The 21562-nt window shown below is 33.8% G+C and overlaps 1 protein-coding gene across 7 annotated transcripts in view; it reads left to right on the plus strand.

The window, feature by feature from the left end:
• The first annotated feature begins 219 nt into the window (after nt 1–219).
• AKAP9 (A-kinase anchoring protein 9) overlaps nt 220–21562 on the plus strand; it is a 143426-nt gene continuing 122083 nt past the window's right edge. For 3 of the 7 annotated variants that reach the window (XM_036230337.1, XM_036230333.1, XM_036230335.1), the window contains exons 1-3: nt 220–493; nt 16975–17232; nt 20125–20169. In XM_036230337.1, the coding sequence (XP_036086230.1) occupies nt 446–493; nt 16975–17232; nt 20125–20169 (351 nt within the window). In that variant the 5' untranslated portion in view covers nt 220–445. The remainder of the gene's footprint in view (nt 494–16974; nt 17233–20124; nt 20170–21562) is intronic. The other 4 variants (XM_036230336.1, XM_036230334.1, XM_016161301.2 and 1 more) reach the window with 2 other exon arrangements.

Below are 21562 nucleotides of genomic sequence, written 5' to 3' on the forward strand. Positions count from 1 at the left end.
CAGGCGTGGAGCGTTCGGCCCCGGGGGAGGGTGCCCTACCGCGCCAGCTCTTCGCCCGTGGGAGCCAGGTCCCGGCGGGGTCGCGGCCGGCCGCGCGGCGGCTCCGGGGCTGACGGGGGCGGGGCGGGGCCGCGGGCGCACCTGCCCGGCGCGGCCCGCTCGCGGCGGCTGCGCGGACCGACGTCCGCCCCCCCTCCGCCCCGCTCCCGCCCTGCCGTGTGTTTACGTGGAGACGAAGATGGCGGCGGCGGTGACGGCCCTGCCCGTGCGGCGGAGGACGGTCAGCCAGTGAGCGCGGAGACTGGTTCCACTCCGGGCGGGGGGAGCGCCTGGCCGGCCCTGCTCCTGGGGCCGCAGAGCTTGCGGTCGCACTTCCGTCCGAACCGACCTTTCCTTCCTATCTCGACCCTTTCTCTGTCTTCCCCCAGCCTTCCCCGCAGAGGCCATGGAGGACGAGGAAAGAAAGAAGAAGCTGGAGGCTGGCAAAGCGAAGGTAACGGCGGGAGGCTGCAGGGCCCGCGGTGGGAGGCGGTGGCTGGGAAGGGGCGGCTAGGGGCCTGGCAAGCGGAGATGGAGCAGCCGCGGTGCGCTGCCTGGGAGCGAGGGGCTGCAGGGGCTGCATTTTTCCCTCGCCCTTTTTTCCAATCGAAAAAGCCTGGTGTTACTACCTAGCACACGATACTTCCCGTAATGATTGGGTGGTGTGGCTCCTTTCTCGTGAAAGGAGTAAAGCCTCTTTTTTACTGTGTTGTTATAAACTGGTATTCATAGCTTCTAAATCCCGAACCTTTCACTTTTTTTAGGGAGTTTTATGGGTAGTGCAGTCATTGTGCTTTTCAGGGTGGGGATTTAGGGCTTTTCTTTATGCGGTGGGAGATTTGTACGTCGATCGTGAACTTGGCTTTCTTAGGTGGCATGCTGTCGCTCCTGGATGTGTGATTGGCCTGTGACAGCTGTCTCAGCATTGGTTTGAGTGTGCCACAAGTGCCAGCTGTGAACTTCGTGTTAAGGGCGGTTTTAGAAACATGGCTTTCCATGTTTGTATTTGATGGTCTTTGTCATGGCATGCGCTTTTGTATTGTGTGGAATGTTAATATAGTATGTGAATGAAACTTCCAGGGAGCAGAGGTTCCATAGTCTAAGCAAACCTATAGAATTCCTGCTTTAAATAATTGAATTGTTATGTATGTCTTGGCGAGTCCTTTTGTGTATAAAAAAACTGAAAAGCAAACAATACAAAATTATACACAGGTATTCACTGGGCTTCACGAAAATTTTGACAGACAAAATATAAATTAAATAGCATTTTTTTTAAAATTACATATTCCAGAATATCTTTTGGCTAGCTTCAAAGGCCCCCTTCCTCCCTATTGTGAAGTTACCTTTTATAGATTATATTCGAACTATTTTATTAGAGATGATTGTTAGCAATCACATTTGGACCATAGTTAAATTATAATATAATTAACTGTTTTTTCTCTTCTTCTCCTTCAAAATAAATAAACAAACAAAGGAGACCTGGTCTATGATTGCAGTGATCATTTAAAGGCCATACAGTATTAGATGCTCAACACAATTTATATACATATAAATACATAGTTTATACACATAGTCATTTATATGTATATAAATTAGCTTCATATTTCTAAAAGATAGTTGGCTTTCTCATAAGCTCCTTCTAAGGTAAAAGCTTAAGTGCTTGTATGTTATCAAGTAGATAATATTACATTAGGATCTATAAATGGAGAGAAAGGGAATCAAGGCATCTTCAGAAGACCAAAGTTGCTTACATTTCTGCAACCTGGGAATCTGAGCAAGCTCTGAATCCAAGAAAGTGGAGGTAAGGTGTGCACCTTCTTCCCAAAGCATTGACATTCTAATTAGACATTATGTTTATCTGTTGCCTCAGAATTTTTACTGTTAGTCCGGAGAAGTATCTTTCCTAAAAATGTGTGAAGCAGTCCTACAAAACAGTTTACTTTGGACAACACATTTCATCATGGAGGGTTCATTTTAACTGCTTTGATTTGACAAAGGAGAATGCTAGTTTCTCTGTGTGTGTGTGTGTGTGTGTGTGTGTGTGTGTGTGTGTGTTTCATGTTCTGCCAGTGGGGTAAAAAACCTCTTTAACAGTCACTTTTTCTGTAAAAGATTATGGTTCTCTAGAGTTGAGCCTGAATTTTCCAGTCAGAAATGAATCTGAGACTTGTAAGGCCAGGTATTTTTACTGGGGCATTAGCTATACATTATAAAAACAGTGGAAACAACCTTCAAAGACAATATTAGGAGAATTGTTATCTAAACTATATTATATAAGTGTGATGGACTATTGTGTAGCCATTAAGAATATGAAGACTGATAGGAACAAGGAAAATAGAAATAAAACAGCATCATCAAAAGTAGTGTATATATTATTTCACTTGTATAAACATGTGCTTTTTAGATTAGGACTTAAAAATTTTGGATTATAAATGTAAAGTCATTCAGCAAACCTATATTGAACTCCTGTTTTGTAATCACAAGCTGGAAATTTAGAGGTGGTGAGAGTCTCTGTTCTCAAGTTGCTCACAGTTTAATGGAAGAGACAGACACTGGGTAATAAGTACAATGAGAGAGTAGGTACAGTAGGATTTTGGATGAGTTCTTTCATTTATTAAAATGTGTGAAGGTTTTTACAAAGAAGGTTCTTAGCATTGATGTTAATTCAGCCTAGCAAAATGCTTATCAAATAGTAAGTACTCAGTAGATATTTGCTCAGTGAATGAATGAGCAGAGTGACTATGAGTCCTCACTGAATGCTCCTTTACTAGCATGTTGTAAATAACAAGAATCCAGTCTTCTCTTAATTGGAAGTTTTTTATTGCTGACATCAGAAGTCATTAAAATGATCATTTCCAAAACTTATTCAGATACTTGGTTCTCTACGTCTTATTTGTTCATTGGACTTAAGCATTGTATTGTATAACATAGTTTTACAAATCACAGTTTTTAAATTATTTTCTTGGTTTTTGGTAAGCTGTTCACTGAAAATTTTACCTTTCTATATCTAGACCTTATAAATGATCATTTTCTTATGATTTGTCTTGTTTATAGTATAGTGTACTTTATAAAGTATTTTATGCCAAACAAAATCTATAATAATAGCTGAATAAATTTTGGTGTATGTAACCATTAAAATCTATGGAGACTTCTTGAATTGGGAAAATGCTCACAAATAATGCCAGGTTAATAAAAATGTTACCCCAAAAGCAAATGCAATATTTACATATGAAGACACCTAAAAAAAAAAAATCACCAAGATGTAAATTATGATTATCTCTGGGTGGCGGATTATGGACAATTTAATTTTCTATACCACTTTTAGTATCTTCCAAATTCTCTACAATATAGTTTTTTTATGATCAATAAAAAATGTTTAAATACTATTTTTAAAAACAAAAGCTTATTGTTGAAGAACACATTATGTTGTATGATCAGTATACAGAACAAGAAGATGAGACACAGAATTAGGTTTTGTAAGGGCCACCACTTCGTTGTAGTCCTGGAACTCTATAATTCTTATTCCAGTGCTGCTTGTATTATATAGTTGGGATTCTGTGTTACTAGACATTTATAGATCTTTCTGTTTTTGTAATTTTTATCGATGTTTCTTGCTGTCAGTTCTCATTGCCATTAATATGCTTATCTTACCTTGCTTCTCATCTGCCTCTTCCCCTAACATGCTGTTTTAGGTTTGCCGTGTGGCTAGAGAACCCAGTAACAGGTAGATAAAATGATTTGTAAAAATCAATGGCCAATGGAGCCTGGTGAATAATAGACTTTATGACAGGTTAGTTTTCCTGTTAACTTGTTGGTTTTTTGGTTTGCCGTCAGCTACTCCCTCAGTGTTGGTGTTGCAAGAATCCTGACCCATGGAGATGTGAGACATTACTGCATTATTAAGTAAATATTTTCAGAGCTGGGTTAACCCTATTTACAAGGTACTGACAGGGACTGCACGACACAGGCTGCTTTGTGTTGAACCAAACTATTTAACTCCACTTTAAAAGACCTCATTTTTTCCAAGTAAAATTATTTACAGTATTATGTAAACAAAGTAATGTAATATTAGCAAACAAAATTAGAGGACAGTCTGTATTTAGTATAAAATTATTACTCCCATAAATTCACATTAGGTATACTTTTTAATATTTTATTCTGTTCTTTATAATATCCTAATATTCAAATGTAGAATTTAGTAAAACCAGTTTTGCACCAACTAGTCAGCATTTATTTAATTGATATTATTTGATAAATAATTATTAAGATTTTTGCCTGTCGCATTTTTTAAGTAGCAACTATATGATTTTTATTTGTTAAATGAGCATGTTCAGTTTGAAAAATAGTGCCAATATTATGCAAAAAGAATAGTGCTTTTTGCAAGCTGTATAATAGGTTATTGTTAGCAAGACCTTTCAACTAGTTTCCACTCTGATAGACAAAGGTAGTTATGGTGTAAAATTGTCCTTTGTATATTTTGGATACACTACTCTACCACTCTGAAAGTTGCTCTTCACTTCACCCCTGTTTCTTTTAAACCTGGTCTTTTATTCTTATATGTGACATAGCTTACCTAGCTTTCAAAGTGAACACAACAGTGTTGATACCTTTGTCAACAGTTATTGCAACAGTGGTGCGTTTTTTGTGACTCAAGAAACAAATTCAGAATCTTCAGGCTTTGTTGGAAAAAATAAAACATGAGTTTTAGATTGATTATAATCTTTAAGAGAGATAATATGACGGAAGGAATGGGCAGAACAGGCTTCTTGAAGTATTGAAGAAAGGTTTCTAGGGCAAATCCAAGAAATTTCAGGGACAAGAATAGGGAAGTGATTGGGCTAAAGAGCCAAAAGGTCCAAATGAAGAAAGACTTAGCAAGGAGGTCTGTGGCATCCTGTCAGTGAAACTCAAAGTTGAATGAGCACATGGAAAAGAGGAAGTGTAAAAGATTGGCTATATCCACATTACCGGAATATGATGAAATTGGGGCAAAAATTATTTTAAAACAAAACATCTCTTTTATACATAAAAATTTTGTAGTGAGAGCTAAACTATGACTACAAAATATTTATTATAGACTGCTAATTATTGAAATATAAATAAATTTCTTCTAATGCAGAAGCTAGAAAGAGTTCTCATGGTAAATTGTTAAGCATTAATGATAAGGAACATTATTAATATTTATTTCTTAATGAGATTCCACTAAAACTGAAATTAGGCATCTTATTTTATTGGCAAGCATCTCTTTATAAACTTTAATTTGGAAAAACTTCAGTATTTTAAAAAGTTTATAAAGCTAGTTTTGCACTGTACGTGTGTGTGTGTGTGTGTCTGTGTGTCTGTGTGTGTCTGTGTTTATAATATTGCTGTTTGGGATAGTAGAAAAGGCATTAGGACGTTGGAGACATTTATTTGCTTATTTGTTCTACTGACCTTTTGAACGCCTACAACCGCAGCTATGGACTTTTACTTAGCAAGCATATTTTTCAGTGATCACAAATTTTGTGCCTTACTATGTGTGGGAACAATCCTGTCACAGTGTGTGAATCTTAACAGGTATTTTAAAGAATACATGAGATGATCAAGAGCTTTTTGAGTTCCTCTGATGCTAGATATAAAGAAGCTTTGACTTCTTTAAGTTGAGGTGAAATTCATGTAACAAAAATTAACTGTCTTTACAATGAACAATTCAGTAGCATTGAGTACATATACAACATTGTGCAATCATCACTTCTGTATAATTCCAAAACATTCTTATCACCCAGAATGAAACCCTGTACTATTAAGCAGATAGTCTTCATTCTCTCCTCCCACTAGCAACCACTAATCTACTTTCTGTTTCCTTGGCTTTACCTAATCTAGATATTGTATGTAAATGGAATCATATAATATATGACCCTTAGCGTCTGTTTTTTTTTTTTTTTTTTACTTAATATAATGTTTTTTGAGGTTCATCCATGTTGTAATATATATCAGTACTTGATTTTCTTGTATGGTTGAATAATATTCCATTATATGTATACACCGTATTTTGTTTATTAATCTATTGATGGGCATTTGAGTTGTTTCTACCTTTTAGCTATTTTGAATAGTGCTGCTATAAATATTTGTATATAAATACTTGAGTACCTGTTTTCATTTCTCTTGGATATATATATCTATGTGTAGAATTGCTGAATTATATGGTAATTCTGTATTTTTTTGAGGAACCACCAAACTTTTTCCATAGTGGCTGTACCATTTTACATTCCCACCAGCACTGCATGAGAATTCCAGTTTCGACATATCCACCCAACACTCGTTTTCCGTTTTATTTATTTACTTATTTGTTCATTTATTTATTTTTTAATCAGTCATTCGAGTGGGTGGGAAGTGGTATTTCATTGTGGTTTCGATTTGTAATTTTGTAAGAGTAAGGACATTAAGCATCTTTTCATGTATTTATTGGCCCTTTGTCTATCTTTGGATGATATCTGTTCAAGTCCTTTGCCCCTTTTTTAATTGGATTGTTACTAATTTCCTTTATATATTGCTATTTATTATATTTATATTATATATATTCCTATATACAAAGAGTGAGAGCACATGCGCTCAGGCAGGCATGAGATAGGGGCAGACTGAGAGAAATACACAACTCCAGTAAGATTATATTTCATCTTTTTTTAGGCCTTCTGGGCTCTGCCAAAATGTAAACTGTTGCTTCCTTTGAATAACAGGTTCTTGGTGAGTTGATTAGAGCATCATGCTAAAGTTTGATTTCTATGTGGGCCAACGAGTCATTCCATTCCATGGCCAGCTGTTTTACAAGTGCATGCAGTTGGTCCAAGGGGCACCTGTTGGGTTTTTGGTTCTGCCATTACGAGTCCATTTTCACTGTGTGAGAGAAAAAAATACTTCTTCAGTAGCGAAAAGACCTGTCATTTTCTTATGTGAACACAATAGATCTGTATGGATATTCACAGTTGTAAGATAGTATTTTTTTGTCATATTGACTCCCACCTTTTATTTTTAGTATTTTCATAGTAACGGTCACCACAGTATTACTTAGGATTCTTAATGCTTGTCTAGGTGTGCTGTATAAATCTTTGCGCATGTATTTAATCCTATTTAAAAATTTAGCATTGTTTCAGAAGTAGTTTTGCCTGGGTTATTTATTTAATGCTATAGAGTGTTTTGCACCATGAAAAATTCCCTTATCCTCTTTGTTCATGAACAGTGTAATATTTGTTTTCAGTTGCCGTCAGGGTTGTGATTCTTATTGTGGTTTGTTATTCACTGAGATTTTTTTATGTGGTCTAAAAGTTTTTCTGTAAATCTAACTTTTTTATTTCCTTTTAAGAGATAATTTCTTAAAGCCCCAAGTCTTCTTCATCATTTTAAGTAATCAATGCTTAAATCCCCAAAAGTTATTATTTTGACTAGTAAGAACGACACTAAACTTACTATTTAAAATCCTAATCTATAAAGATTTGAATTTATAAATTGTATTCATTAAATAGTTTTCAATTTATACATCTTTGAGAAACTAATGGAATGTACAATCTAGAATTTCTTTCCTTCTATTTCTTGATACTGAACACACTGTAAAATTCCTTATTTACTAAGGATCCTTCCTGTGGCTCCTGTGATTAGGCTATATTTATTTCTCAAGGGTATCACTTTTATTTCAGTTGATGTTGCCTTATTTTTTCCCCAGGGAAGATGGAAACTAAAAATATTAGTTCTTTATATTTTTCAAAAACCAAATTTAATGCATGAATGTATATGAGGGAGATGCAGGCAGTTAACAGTGGACTTGGGTCAGTGATCTCAGTTAATTACCACAACATTTATGGTCTGATGACTGTATATGTGTGTATGTCAATTTCTTAAGTCAGATAAATAAGTCGATGCTCTAAAGGGCAAGGTTAGTAGAAAATGTGTAAAGATTGCATTACCAAATATCTGCTGGAAGTTTTATATAGAAAAGAATGAGTTTGGGCCAAAAGTTAGAAAACTAGTTTCTATTCATAGACAACTTAAAATACTGGAGTATTTGTATGTAAAATCTTTTATAGTATTGCCAAACTCATATTTGATTTTTAATGTCTATACATTCCTTTTGTAATGAAAATACGTGTCTGAGCATTTCTACTCAGTGATTTCCCTTCAAAGGAGAACTCTTTACTTTTTCACTTCAATAGCCATTTTTATAATAGAGTAAAAAGAAGGGAATTTCAGACTTTTTAGTTAAGAAAAAAAATTTTAATTCAAAGAGTGAAATACAATATTAGTAATTTTAATAGGTCTCAGGGTTTCAATCTTATGATAGACGACTCTACAGTCTTTTTTCCTGTAGGATTTGGATTTAAAATTTTTTAATGTTCTAGTTTTCACTTTTCTATCTAATAGGCCATCATAGTTTCAAGGCTCAGAAGTTTATACCTATTTAGAAAGCATCTCAGTTGAAAATAAAATCCTTTAAATTATTTTGTAATTATTTTCTTATATCCTGCATACTTATAATCCAATCTCTAATTATTTTATTCAAAATTGGTCTCATCCTCAGCCTTTCTTCCTATTCTAACACCACCACCCTGTAAAATCAGGCCCACATTACCGCCCTTCTGTTTGGTTCCCTGACTCATTCTTACCTTTCAGATCCAACCAATCACCACATTCTGCGGAATGTGTCTTGATTTATCCACATACCTGTTCCTACCTCATTGCCTCTCACTTGGACAATAGGAAGGTTGAGAGTAGAAGAAAAAAAGATATGCAATTAATAATAGTAGCTGCCATTTTTGAGCGCTTTCAAAGCTGAGCATTATGCAAGGGTTTTACATTTCGTCTTATTTAATCTTTGTTGCTATTCTAAGAGCTGCATATAGTGTTGCTATCCCTATTTTATAGGTGGGAAAGCCAAGAGTTTAAGTAATTTGCACAAAGTAATAGAGGCAGAGCAAGGATTCAAACCCAGTCTGATACAAGAGATTGTGTTCTTAAGTTCAACCCTATACTAGTTCTTTTATCCATGATCAGTGTTCAGTAGGTGGAATTGAGAGGCCTTGGTAATTGGTTGTAAAGGGTAAGAGAGATGCTATGGTCTGAGTGTTTGTGTCCCTCCAAAATTTATATTTTGAAATTCTAACCCCCAAGGTGATATTAGGAAATGGGCCATTTGGGAGGTAATTATGAGGATCATGAGGGCAGAGCACTCATGAGTGAGATTGATGCCCTTCTAAAAGAGAGATCCCTTGCCCCATTCACCATGTGAGGTTATAGCAAAAACATGGCTATCTATGTGTTAGAAAGTGGGTTCTCAACAGTTTCCAAATCGGCTAGCACCCTGATCTTGGACTCCCTGATCTTGCACTTCTAACTTTCAGAACTGTGAGAAATAAATTTCCATGGTTTATACACAGGCTATTGTATTTTGTTACAGTATTCCAAACAGACTAAGACAATAGGTAACTCCAGCTTTCTGACACAAACAACTGATGGGATGTAGGCGCTAGTCTCTGAGATAGGAAACATGGACAGATTTGTGGAGAAAGGAGAGCTTCAGTGAAATTGGTCTTGGATATATTTGGAGGGAAACAAATATTTGATGATGAATGTTGGATATGTTGAGTCAGAGATGTCTATGGGACATTCTAGAGGAATGGTCCAGTGTAAAATTGATTTTGAGTCTGGAGCTTAAGACAGAAGCTCATGCTATAGACAAATATTTAATTGACATACTAGCTGATACTCTGGGAATGGGAATTTACTCAGAAAGAAGACTGAGTGGGATGCAGACTGAGAGTTAAATCCTTTGGAAACACCCATGTTTAAAAGGCAGGTGGGGAAGGAGACTGCAAAGGATACTGAGACATTCACTATTTACAACGCTAGGAGATGATGATGTCTGTGAAACTAAGGGAAGACAATTTCAAGTAAGGAGGAGTGGCCAGTTGTCAAAAATGAGAAGTCAGATTACTGTGGAATAGGGAATGAGAAACAGGAATAGGTGGTGAATGCTACCTACTTTTTAAAAGTTTTTTTGTTTGTGTGAAAAGCAGTATAATTGTGGTCATGAACTTTGACTAGACCAGACCATCTGGGATCAAATCCTTCCTTTGCCATTTATTTCCTTTGTGACCATAAGCAAGTTACTTAACCTTTCTGTACTTCTGTTCCCCATCTAAAAAATGAGGACAGTAATAGTACCAGCTTTATGGTTGTCGTGAGGATTCAGCTAATACATATAAAGCATTCAGTACTCTGTCAAATTGTAAAAAGTGTTCAAGAAGTATTGCCCATCCTCCTCCTCCTTGTCATGTTGGAGCATAGAGGATTAAGCTACATTGCAGACAATTAGATTGAAGAAATAGATTAGGATCAGATCATGAGGAGCCATATGTGTCATTTAAAGTTATGGATTTTATCATAAAAGTGGCAGAAAACTGTTAAAGAATGTATATTTGGCACGTCTAACCTTCGAAGAGGTTATTCCTTTCCAAAAAATACATCCCATATTCAGATAGGTATGCTGCCACCAGGTGGCAATTTTACATTGTTGCTAAACAAATGAAGCAGTAAAGTTATGTTTTTTAATATAAAATATTTACTTGATTAAAATATTTACTTGATTAAAACACCCTAATTCTAGTAAGCCTCTTTCGTTCTCAGAAAAACTGAGATTCGTTAAGTTAGGGAGCGATAACAGAGGGCGATTGTAAAGACTGAGAAATTTCAAAGGAAGGTAAGAGAAGTAGAGTTGGGCCTCGTGGGTAACTGAAAAGTCATTTTGAACAATGATAAGGTTTGGGCAAAGTGCCATTCTTCTTACTGTTCATTGTTAGCAATAACTGAGGTCACAGTGAAATGAAACAGAGGTAGGTAGTGTCTAAACATTGGAGTGTAATGACCTGTCAGTGTTGGCAGTTACACTTATGAGGTGTGATAAAGGTGTCAGGAGAAACTGATGAAAGAGGCCAGGTCCCAGGATAGCATATTCCTGAGGCTTTTGCCTTATTTCTGTCCTTTGGGCTGAGATTTTTAGTAGATGTATAGATGTATTATATCCTTTTAAAAATAGTGATATAAACATATGGGCCTGTGGTAATTTTACTAGTAAATATTCTTTAAAGATCTGTGGGGAAGGAGGAAGTAAAGATCTTTCAAAGACGAAAACAATCACTTATAGTCTCTCATAACCCACAAGCAATCACTATTAACAGTTCATTGATTCTTTGTTTCTATGTGTAATATATTTTTAAACTTAACTTGCATCGTAATCTTGTTTGCAGTTTTGACCTCATTTTTTCCTCCAAATTTATGTTGAGAGCATTTTTTCACATACATTTTTTAAAGTATTATTTTTGCCAGCTACATGATAGTGCATTGGTTATGCAGTGTTGTAACCATGGACCTGATATATCATCTTAGGTTTTTTTTTTTTTTAATTTTATTTTTTTTAGGAAACCTCAGATATCCCGAAGTTCTGAGGAATGCCTAAAATTATTGCTTAGTAGTGTCTCTATTCTGTGAAAAAAATTATCTTTTTTTATTCAACAACTCTTTATTGAGAACCTATGTGCAGGCACTGTTCTAGACTTAGAGTATTGTATAGGCTTTGATTTTAATTAAAAATTCCTTCCGTCTTGGAGCTTACCTTCTCAACATTTGTTCTGCAATAATAATTTGACTTTAGTAATATGAGCCTAAAACAATATTTTGATAATTTTATGTACTTAGAAGTGATTTGTCCTGAGCACTATAATGTGATCTTTTGACTTTTATTCTATCTTTTTTCATTTGAAATCACTTAGTAATAGATACTGTTTATTGAAAACTTTTTTCAAGCAATACTTTTTTTTAAAAAAAAAATATTTTTTATTATGTAGAATCCTAGTTTTTCTCCTTTATATTAAGTAAAAGTAGGGAGAGGAGAAAGGAAAAGGAACAATTGAAAGAAAATTCTCCCCCTGCTCCCCCCCCCCGCAAAAAAAAACCCTTAAATCTTAAAAGGCTCTTCAAACCTACCTCTTCATTGCACAATTGAAGAAGCTGAGTTGTGCTGAGGTTAAGTGGCTTGTCCAGTGTCACATTACTAGCTTATCAGAGTATGTAGACACAACAGTCTAGTACTCTATGATACATAATCCATATTCTTTTTGAAACATTATCTTCATTCAACAGATACTTGTGCCTACTATGTGCCAGACAATGAAATGTGTTAAAATATGTAAAAATAAGAGAATTCCTGAGGCTACAGATTTTGTTTTCTACTTACTCATGAAGGTGTTCCAAAACTTTTATTTAAGAAAAAATCTCTATTGAATGAGATTATAGGATATAAATAGGACTGATGACTTAATAATATAAAGTCCTGTGAGCTTTTCCATATCTGATTTCTTCAGGTTTATTTTGCACTGTTATTTTTCAACAGTTTGTATTTTTGCGATATTGTTGGAAAATATGCTTTAAAGCACAAAATGTTGCTTTTGTCTTTTTTGTTTCAGTTGCCCTACTTAACTAAGTACAAATTGGCTTTGGGTCAACTGTTGTAGTCTCTTTGTTTCCATAGTTAGGCCCCTGGAGTTTTGCTGTAATAGTTTGTACAGCATTGTTGTGCAATGGTCATTAAGGAATATTAGAAAGGTTTAAAGACAACACCGACAAGTACAAATGGTCACCATAATTAAAATTAATTAGGATTTCTTAAATTTTCTACAGCAAAAAGATTGAAAATAGCTCTACTTTTAGCTATTTTTGAACACTGGAGAGATTAGAAAACATTTAAAGATATTTTATAATGTTCTCTTTAGGGTATGTGTGTGTATTGTTGTGTATGTATTTTTCCCCCCAGTATTGTCAAAAAAGTATTTGTTGGTTTGGTGATTTAATTTGTGCTTTAAATTTAGTGTTCTAGGATTTGAAATATAATGACAGATGAAAGAAAGCTCAGAATGCATTGCACACAAGTTGGTATAATGCAAAGAGAATGCTGGATTTGGACTCAGATGTTCTTGTTCTATTCTGTTTTGCCACTTACTGATTATGATCTTTGACAGGTAACTCATGCTTGTCTTCAAATCTCAGCTTCCGAATTTTTTTCTCAGTAGTTCCTGACCTCTCCCCACATCCCCATTCAAATTAAGCCTTTCCCTTGTATGCTTTTTAGTACCTATACTCTTTCTTCAAAACATTTTTTATCTCTTGACATGAAACATTTCTGTTTATCTGTATTTGTTTAATTTGTTCTTCCTACCTGAATTATAATTCATAGGAGTAGGGTTTGTATCTCGCTACCTGCCCTGCCTTTAGCACTGAGCTCGACACATGATAGGTAGTGAGTAAATATTTCTAACTAAATGAACTAATTAATACCTGCCATCTGCCAAATTATTTCCTTCACAGATATAAAACTCTGCAACCAGGAAGCCCTCTTTAAGGAAATTAGGACTAGAGTTTTTCCATACCACATTCTTAAAGATGTATGGGACTACCAAGTTTACTGAGTTGTGCACTAGCTTTCATCTTATTTGTTTCTCACAACTCAGGGAAGTAATAGGCTGGCCTAGACTAAAACATCCTACTAGTAGGACCATACATTTTAACTCCTGTGTAGTAGGACAGGGCTTGGCACATAGTTAAACACTGAGTGAACACTCAATAAACAAAACAGATTCCAATTAGTAATATTTTTGAAGTGACATAAAAACTTTGTGTGTTTTTATATAGCATTTTTAGAAGTCCTTGTTTTATTGAGAATAATCATTAATGAAGTTAGAAGTATTGAGTTTAAGGAACTCAATAAATTAAGTCATTTTTTTCAGTTGTTTTTTCTGTTTATTCACTCTCTAGTTGAGTAAGATATTTGTTTGAGATCTGAATCAATTTTGAAAGGCTAGTGTATATGGACATAGTATCTTTCCAGTAAATCTTACAACTATTACCATGACTACATATGTTAACATTTTTATATTTGGCTTCCAAATGACAAACACAGATGGCTGTAGTCTGAATTTTCAGCATGTTGTAGACTAAATGTTTTCCCAGTAATTTAAAGCGTATCATTTCAGTATTAAATGATAAGCTGAGTAGTTTCTGATATTTGCTTATCTATTAGCTTGCTATTTTTCAGATTTAAAATAAAAATAGTTTAGATAGCTATAAGAAATTAGACTTGTATGATCTTGTTCCTGCTCTCACATTTTTATAAAACAGAACTCTTGCTAAAAAGTTATTGTGGGCATTATTTTTGAGAATTTAATTTTCTCTTGGGGTGAAAGAGAGAAATTATGGCAAGAGAGATTATTTTGTGTTTTAATTCATTAAATTTTTAATATTAATTCTGAGACTATGAAGCTTTTTTATATAGTAGAATTAGATATGCCTATTACATCATCTTAATTCTCAGGGTCTGTGAAACAGTGCTTAAAATGATTGTTTAGTGGTGACTTTAAAAGGTAAGTTATCTGTTTTTCACTCAATATGCATTTATTAAATATTGTTCAAGCCTTTGAAAATATGATAGTAAACAAAAATTTACCTTCATTGAGTTTATCTTCTGGTTAATTGTTCTGAAAAAATATTACTTTATTATACTCAGTAATAGGTCTCAAACAATGTCTTGGTAATTTTATGCCTTAGAAGTGATTTGTTCTGAAAACTGTAGTGGAACCATTCCACTTTTTATTCTATATCTGTTACTGACTTTTTCACTTGGATTCATTTTGTAATGGATACTGTCATCTCAGATGGGGTTTTTGGTTTTTTTTTTTAATTAAACTTTTTATAATGCAGTGTTAGTTTTCTCCTTTGTTATGCATTTGTATATATGAGTAAATATTAAACATAAATTATATATAACCTAACAGTTGACATTTTAAACAGAATCTTTATCTTTGTCCTGATACTCTCTGCTGTCTGAATATATTTTCTAATGCAGACAACATGGAATTTTAAGAAGTTTTTTTGAAATTGAGCGTAAATATCAAGAATGTCATTATTAATATTTTTCTCAGTTTTGCATTCTCTCTGAGGGATCTTTTTAAAAGATGTGCTAAGACTATCAATTCTATTTACAGATAATATATATTGGTATTTCAGTTGATTTATTTTTAAGAAAGAATCTGCTGTCCTCCAAAGTAGTTTAAGTGCATTCCAGCAGCTTATTAGTGTACACATAGAGGCAACTGGTCTTGCAGCTGTTCCTTAAGGGGAGGTAGAATAACTAGCTAATTGCTAAATAACTGGGTAAAAATTTAAATGGTATATTTTTATATTCTACAAGGTCAGTGATTAGATAATTCTGACTTACAAATTAGACATCCTTATTAAGTAAATACTAAATACTTTTATTTATCTATAGCAGACAAAGTAAGAATAAAATATGCTGTATGTTGTTTCATAGGCTCTGATATTTATCACATATTTTGATAGTTATTGATATCAACATATTATTAAGATTGTTTTAATACTTTGTACCATAAAGAAATTTACTATCTTTGTAATTGATCTAATTAATAGTTACATAATTAATGTATTGGTAGTAGTATGTTTTCTCTTTTAAGTTACAAAGGGCTTACACCTGTTCTTGTGATTTTTTTTTTTCTCTTAGAATGATCAAGAGCTCAAATTAAATTTAGGAATTGGTGGTTCATAGTTGCTTTGTATAAAATTATGAAAATTTATCACAAAGGAAATTTCAAATGAACGTAAGGAAAAATACCTGTAATCTCAAATCCAGAGATATACCAAAATTATTATGGTTATATTCTTCTAGAATTTATGCCTATGAATATAATTTTAATGTTATTAAAAATAAAGCTAGTTTAGGATGAATTGTTGAAGGCTGTGAGCCTGAGGCCTGCCTTATCTTTGTTATGAGATGCACATAATTTTTCTTTTATTGAGAAAAAGAATACATTGCAATATTATTTTATACCTACTCCTGTGTCATAAATATATTTATAATTCATAACGGTTCACATTAATATTAATTTAGTTAATCCAGTGTTTCCCCAAGTATATAATGAGTTCTTCTCATTTTAAGTGGTGACAGATATTTTAGGTTATACCTAATCCAGTATTAAATAACATCGAATAATACTATAAGTTTATTTTTTAGGTTTCTTTTAAATTCATCTGCTTATAACAAGCCAAAAATCTGTTTGATGCTCATATACTCTTTATACCCCTCTAACACTTGCCCGTTTTTTTATAACCTTCAGCAGTAATATCTAACTAAAATTTTAATCATGTACTTTTATTTTTCATTTTATTCTTTTCTGTTCACTATTTTTTAAAAAGAAATCATAGTACTAGCTTTTAATTTATTTCAGAGATAGAAAGTCTCCTTTTGAAATAAATTTAGATAAGACATGCACATTAATTAAGACAGGTTAGATAAATAGTAAGGTGGCACTGGCAAAAATTGTGATGATTAAGGAATGGGAAGCAGTATTGTTTGCTGTTGAAATCATTTCTGACTAGTTATATTTCTAGGGCTGCAGTGGTCATTTATATAGTTAAATCTTTTTGCACTGATTAACTATATTTGGTGTAAGTTAGTAGAAGCCCCAGAAATTCCACAAAGCATGCATTTATAGCTCTTATGTTTTCGTATAATCTCACATCCAGAGTTTACACTCTCACCAAATAGTGAGTGAGAGTGCCTGTTTTTCCTTATTCTGCCCAACTCTGGGCTACTTTTATTTCTTTAGACATGACTTTTTTTAGTTCTTCTCAATATTTGAATAGCATTCATTCAGAAATACTTAATTTCTTTGCAGTTCTATAGTCATTTTTATATTAATGACAGTAAAAGTTATCTTTATTTTGTCAGCATTTTTGTGACGGTTTTAATCTTTTTGAAAAAGTGTCTCCAAAGCTACTGTTTTCCTTAGTGGTAATAAAGAAAAATTACCTTTGACAGTAATGACAATTTCTTTTTTAATGTAGCTTGCACAGTTTCGACAGAGGAAAGCTCAATCTGATGGGCAGAATCCTTCTAAGAAACAGAAAAAAAAGAAGAAAACTTCAAGCAGTAAACATGATATGTCAGCATATCATGCTTTAAATATTGAGCAATTACAGAGTGAAGAGATGTCCATGAATAGTTCTCAGAGAGCAGGATCAGTCATGACTCCTGAATCCACATCAGTGAAAACTCTGCACAGCGGAGAAATAACCAAACGTGACCAGGTCTTCTCCGTTGAAGTAAGTATTCATCCAGATTTTAAACATTAAAATTCTAAGTGGAAATTTGTTGTGATGACAATACCCAGTGCCCTGTGCAATTTTTGTGAGCTTGAGTCAACAAACATTTATCAGGCAACTATAATATACCCAGGACTGAGCACCAAGGATACAAAGGTACATATGACAGTCTGCTCATTTAGGAAAGCCAGTCTAAGTGGGGACAGCTAATGTAAGCTAGGCCATGTACTCTGATTAGAGCTATGCTAACAACAATGCACATGGTACCCTAGAGTATTATTATTTGGGGCAATGCCCAAATCACTCTTTGTGTTATTTGGGAAGTTTCCTGGAGGAGATAATGGAACTGAGCTTTGAAGTATAAGTTTGAGTTAGCTAGAGGCAGAAAGTAGGGGAGGCAATTTCAGTGCCTAAGAAACAGCATTCTCAAAGACATGAAACATGTGATACGACTTGGAAACCATAGGTAGTTTATCTTTAAATGGATCATGAAGTGACAGAGAGGGGATGGTAGTAACAGTGATGGGCAGGATATTGCACCTGACCCATAGAAAGTCCTCAAAAATGCTAATTTTCTTCTTCCTCATAGTTATGTAATTTTTCAGAATAAGGAAATGGAGAAGTTAGGAGTAGATTGGGATGATGGGAGGTGTGGTGGAACCATCAGCTAAGATCAGGAATAAAGAATGATGGGACGCTTAGAAGGAAGAGTGTCGGACAAGGCAGATGATGATTATAATTTGGACTGTGCCTTGGCATATTTATGTGGAAGCAGATTTAGATATATAGGGTCTTGAGCTTTATTCAAGAGGTCACAGATGTCAGTAGAGATTTGCTATATTCATCATGAGGGTGTATTTGTTTGAGTTTTTCCTATTTAGAGTTTGTTGAGCATCTCGGATATGTAGATTAATGTTTTTCATTAATTTGGGAAGGTTTCAGCCATTGTATCTTCAAATATTCTTTCTGCCCTTTCTCTTCTCTCTTCTGGGTCTCATTATGCATATGTTACTATGTTTAATATTGTACAGATCTCTGATGTTCTGTTCATTTTTCTTCATTTATTTTCTTTTTCTCAGACTGGATAATTTCAATTAAACGATATTAAAGTTCCTTGATTCTTTCTTTGTCATCTATAGATTTGCTGTTAAGTCCCTCTAGTGAATTTTTCATTTGTTATTTTACTTTTAACTCCAGAATTTCTTTTTTGATTCTTTTATACATTATTTCTCTATTGATATTCTCTACTTGGTGAGGAATTATTTTAATAATTTTCTTTAGTTTTTTAGACATTTTCTTCACTTATTCGACTATATTTAAAATAGCTAATTTAAAGTCTTTGTCTATTAAGTTCAATACCTGAGATGATTTCTACTGCTATTTTTCTTGTGTATGGACCATACTTTCCTTTTTCTTTGCATGTCTTGTAATTTTCTATTGAAATCTGGACCTTTTAAAAATATAATGTGACACTCTGGTGCTTGAATTGGTTTAAAGATGTGTTTTTTATGTTTTTATGCATAACAAATCACCATTTTCTACTAGTGTTTTAGCATTTCAGGTGCAAAGAATGCCTTATTCACCAATTTTCCATCAGTACCACAATTTTTAGTACACAACATGCATTTAATCAGCTGATGTTTTAAAAGGCATAAGCAACTAAACCATGAGGGCTTTGGCCATGAAAATAGTTTAGATTTAAAAGAACTACATGAGTTAGGAACCACTGCAACAGATATTTAGAATAACAATAAGGCTTATTTCTATTCCTGGCATTAGTTACTGCATCATAAAGGAGGTAGACTTAGAACTTGGTTTTGAATGATGAATAAAATTTCAGTAAGTATAAATGGGAACAGAGACCGCGATGGTTCATATTGGTTGAATGAAAAGACGAAATATCTGGATCTCTTTTCTCACTTGTTAATGAGATTCTTAGATAAGAGGGAGAAGAGTGAAAGCAGTGAAAATTTAGGTTTTCTCCTTGACTCTTTCTAGTAAAGTACTTCTAAGCTGAGGGAGCTTGGAAAAAGTATTCACTTCATAACCCAAATCCCAGGTATGTAAGGATGGTGCAAGAATGTCTTGGGAAGTGTTTCATAAGTTGCATATGTGTATGACATAGGTGGTTGTTTTCAAGTTGTTATTGATTTTCCAGCATCAAGATTTATGATTCTTCTTTTTGAGAAATTGAACTCTTTTACTAGTCATATTTTAGGACTTTTTTTTTATTTAAAAGAGATACAAGATTAGGGATGATATCTTAATTGGTGCAGTTGTCTTACAAATGATTTGTAGTCTATACAAAACCTTGTCTAAAAGAATTTCTTTGTTTTTTGCCTATAAGAAAAATATTTTTAATTAAACTTACTGTAGTAATATTAGTTAATAACATTATATAAATTTCAGGCATACAACTTTATAATACAAAATCTGTATACTCCATTGTGCTCTCCCCACCCAAAGTCCAGTCTCCTTCGATCACCTTGTGTCTGACTTCCTTTACTCTCTTTGTCCTCCCCCCACCACCTTCCCTTCTGGTAACCACCATTATATTGTCTATGAGTCTGTTTTTTGTTTCTTTGTATATTTCATTTGTTGCTTTTTGTTTTATATCCCACATATGAGTGAAAACATACAGTTCACATCCTGAAAGTATTTCTTGATTCTTTTATCTTTTAAAAAAAGCCTAGCGTTAAATGTTACGATGTGCTGTTTAGTCATTCATAATCAGAATGAAATTTTTAAAGATTTGAATAATTTTTTTACTGTTTTTTTTATGATATTTTTATGTGTTTTCTATCATAAATACCAGCGGTAAGGGTTTAATAAAGTATAATATTTAGCAGGGGGAAAAGGCCTTAATGTAATTGGTTTTTACTTTTGTTTTAGCCGGAAAGTGAAATTTCAACCACAGCAGATGATTATAGTTCAGAGGTAAGAATAAATAATACTATGATTGACATTTTGTATTATTCTTGAAATTATTATTGATTATTAGTACTTTATTTCTTGTAACTCACATGCTTCTGTATTTTTATAAATCTAACAAAATATAGGATAATGTAATGTGATATACATGACCTGGAAAACCTGAAGATTGTTTTTCTGATATATATTTTTTTCAGATTATTAACCAAGGTCTTAAATATGTATGAATAGCTTGGTCTTTAATTAGATAAAGGTATTGTTTTAGTTTCTAAGAGTGTTTGATACTGAGTTTCTAGGATACTTGATCATTATAAGGTATCCATGTTCAATAGAGTAAATATTTCATAATAAGGTATTTCATGTTGAGTAATGCTTTTTACAAATGCTTAAATTCTAGTTACTTACATAAATCTGTTTATTAAAATTAATATCGAAATAGAGATTTTTTAAATTTAGGTGATAAAAACTAGCATAGACATTGACCACTTTAGCAAAAACCCTTTTTATGTGTTAATTATATGACATTTTATCTTTTTCTTACTCTCTTAGATATAATTGTCATTTCTTTGGTCCAAATGTGAGGACATGAAAAACTATTCTTTATTCTGAATGGTTCAATAATTCAATGTATTCCATAAGTTTTGATGTATTATAGGTTTCTAATAGAAAAAAGTACACTTCATGTTCTTAAATGAGCATATTATAGTTTTGGATTGCTAATGAGAGTAGAAACTTTGCCACCTCAGAAGTTTAATGTGTTTAAAGGCTGTTTTTTCCTTATTGATTTTCTGTTTGGACGATCTGTTCATATCTGACAGTGGGGTATTTAGGTCCCCTAATATGATAGTGTTTTGGTCTTTTTCTCCCTTTAGTTCCATTAGTAATTACTTTATGTATTTCAGGGCTCCCTGATTGGGAGCATAGATATTAATAAGTGTTATGTCTTCTTGGTACATGATTCCCTTTTTCATTATGAAGTGTCCCTCCATATCTTTCTTTACCTTTTTTATTTCAAAGTCTATTTCAGCTGACGATAGTACCACTATTCCCACTTTTCTCTGAATGCCATTTGCTCGAAATATCATTTTCTGCCCTTTCACTTTGAGTCTATATTTGTCTTTGGAGCTGAGATTTGTCTCCTGGAGGCAGCATATGGTTGGGTTTTGTTTATTGATCCAATCTGCAACTCTGTGCCTTTTTATTGGTGAGTTCAATTCATTTACATTTAGCATGATTATTGAAATATGAGGTCTTCTTATAACCATTTTATCTTTGACTTTCTGGTAGCTCGGTATTTCCATTGCTTTCTTGACCTTGTATGTCTGTTTGTTTTGGTTGGCTTTTGTGGGATTTGCCTCTGGTTCTTGTTTTACGTTATAAACTTCACTTCTGAATCTTT

Source organism: Rousettus aegyptiacus, unplaced genomic scaffold (genome assembly GCF_014176215.1).
Source record: "Rousettus aegyptiacus isolate mRouAeg1 unplaced genomic scaffold, mRouAeg1.p scaffold_m13_p_13, whole genome shotgun sequence".
Taxonomy (NCBI): domain Eukaryota; kingdom Metazoa; phylum Chordata; class Mammalia; order Chiroptera; family Pteropodidae; genus Rousettus; species Rousettus aegyptiacus.